Source organism: Chrysochloris asiatica, unplaced genomic scaffold (assembly GCF_000296735.1).
Source record: "Chrysochloris asiatica unplaced genomic scaffold, ChrAsi1.0 scaffold00116, whole genome shotgun sequence".
NCBI classification, from domain to species: Eukaryota; Metazoa; Chordata; class Mammalia; order Afrosoricida; family Chrysochloridae; genus Chrysochloris; species Chrysochloris asiatica.
In genome coordinates, this window is record NW_006408634.1 from 7,124,021 (window position 1) to 7,125,442 (window position 1,422).

The window sequence follows — 1,422 nt, forward strand, 5'->3', positions numbered from 1 at the left end:
CTCTTCTTTTTCTCTTCTTTCTTCCTCTAGTCCTTCAACTGCTTCTTGAGTGTCTTACAACCTGTGATATTTTTCTAGTTCCAAATACACCTTCTGACATCTTGCTACAACCTCATTTCTGACTTGCACCCCTGTCTCTGAACCGCCTGGTTTCTGAGGTTTTCACCTGATGTTCGCATTCCTTCAGATCCATCTACAAATACGACCACATTATTGACCTTTGATGACCTCATTTCTTGTTTTATGCCCTCTGACACGGTCCCTGCCTCTGATCACTGTCTCCCCATCCCTCATCCCACTCAGAACCTCACGGCAAATTCTGACCCTGTCCATGACTGACTCTTCTCTGTTTCTCCAGGGCTCCAACGCTGTGGCCTCAGCTCTTGGGGCCTGTTTGCTTCTGCGAGTGCTGGCACGCACAGAGTCTGAGGCTGAGGAAGAAGAGAGGAGGAAAGATCTGGCAGCCAAGTTTGAGGGACTAGGTGTTGGTGTGTGGGGCAGGAGTGTTTGGGAGTGGGGACAGGGAGGCTGCCATGCTTCTTCTCATACCCCTAACCTTCCTCTTAAGTTTCCTCACCTCTCCTCATAATTCTGCCCCCCACTGTTCCTTTCCCCTCCCTCACATCAGTCCCCTGCCTTCAGGTCTTTTTGGCCAATGCTACCGCAGCAATGAGAAATGGGCCGCCCGCCTTCTCCTGCGCCGCTGTCCCCTCTGGGGGGATGCCACCTGCCTCCAACTTGCCATGCAGGCTGATGCCCGTGCCTTCTTTGCCCAGGATGGGGTTCAGGTGAGTATCCAAGATTCCAATGGTCAGTCACCTTTCAGCTGGATCCTGAGAACTGTGGGAGACCAGCCCCTGCCATTGTAGGAAGTCCATGGTCTTGGTTAACTCTTTTCCTTTGAGACCACCTCTCATCCAGGAAGGCTTGGCCATCTTCTGTAAATGTTGCTGTTCCCCCCAAAATCCCCAGCCCTGCCAGAGGAAAACCAACCTTCCCACAGCGAAGTCCACTCTCCTAAAAATTCCCACTCCAATACAGGAAAATAGAAAGTCCCATTGTTCACACCGGAAGTGCTTATCACTCCCACAGAAAATCCCATTTCTTCCAAAGGAAGTCCCGTCTCATAAACAGGAAGACCACTGCTCTCTTTAAGAGGTCCCTTGTTCCAGTTCTTAACAACTGAGTGGGTTCACTGAATAATTACTTAGTTTTTGAAACCTAGGCAAACTCTGATTTAGGAAATCCCACCTTTCCTGTAGGAAACCCTCTCTTGCGAAGCCCTGCTTGTTCCCAATCACTTCCATTTTACCAACCCTCGAATTTTGGAAATTTTCTGGGTATTATTTTTTTTTATATACTTGTTTAAGATATTTGTTTCTTTCATTCTTTTTTTTTTAATTTAAGGTTTTTATTGTGGCT

At 48.0% G+C, this 1,422-nt stretch overlaps 1 protein-coding gene across 1 annotated transcript in view; it reads left to right on the forward strand.

Moving 5' to 3' along the window:
• TRPM4 (transient receptor potential cation channel, subfamily M, member 4) overlaps positions 1-1,422 on the forward strand; it is a 52,664-nt gene that overhangs the window by 39,796 nt on the left and 11,446 nt on the right. The window contains exons 13-14 of the mRNA XM_006868402.1: positions 359-488; positions 643-788. Coding sequence (XP_006868464.1) covers positions 359-488; positions 643-788 — 276 coding nt within the window. The remainder of the gene's footprint in view (positions 1-358; positions 489-642; positions 789-1,422) is intronic.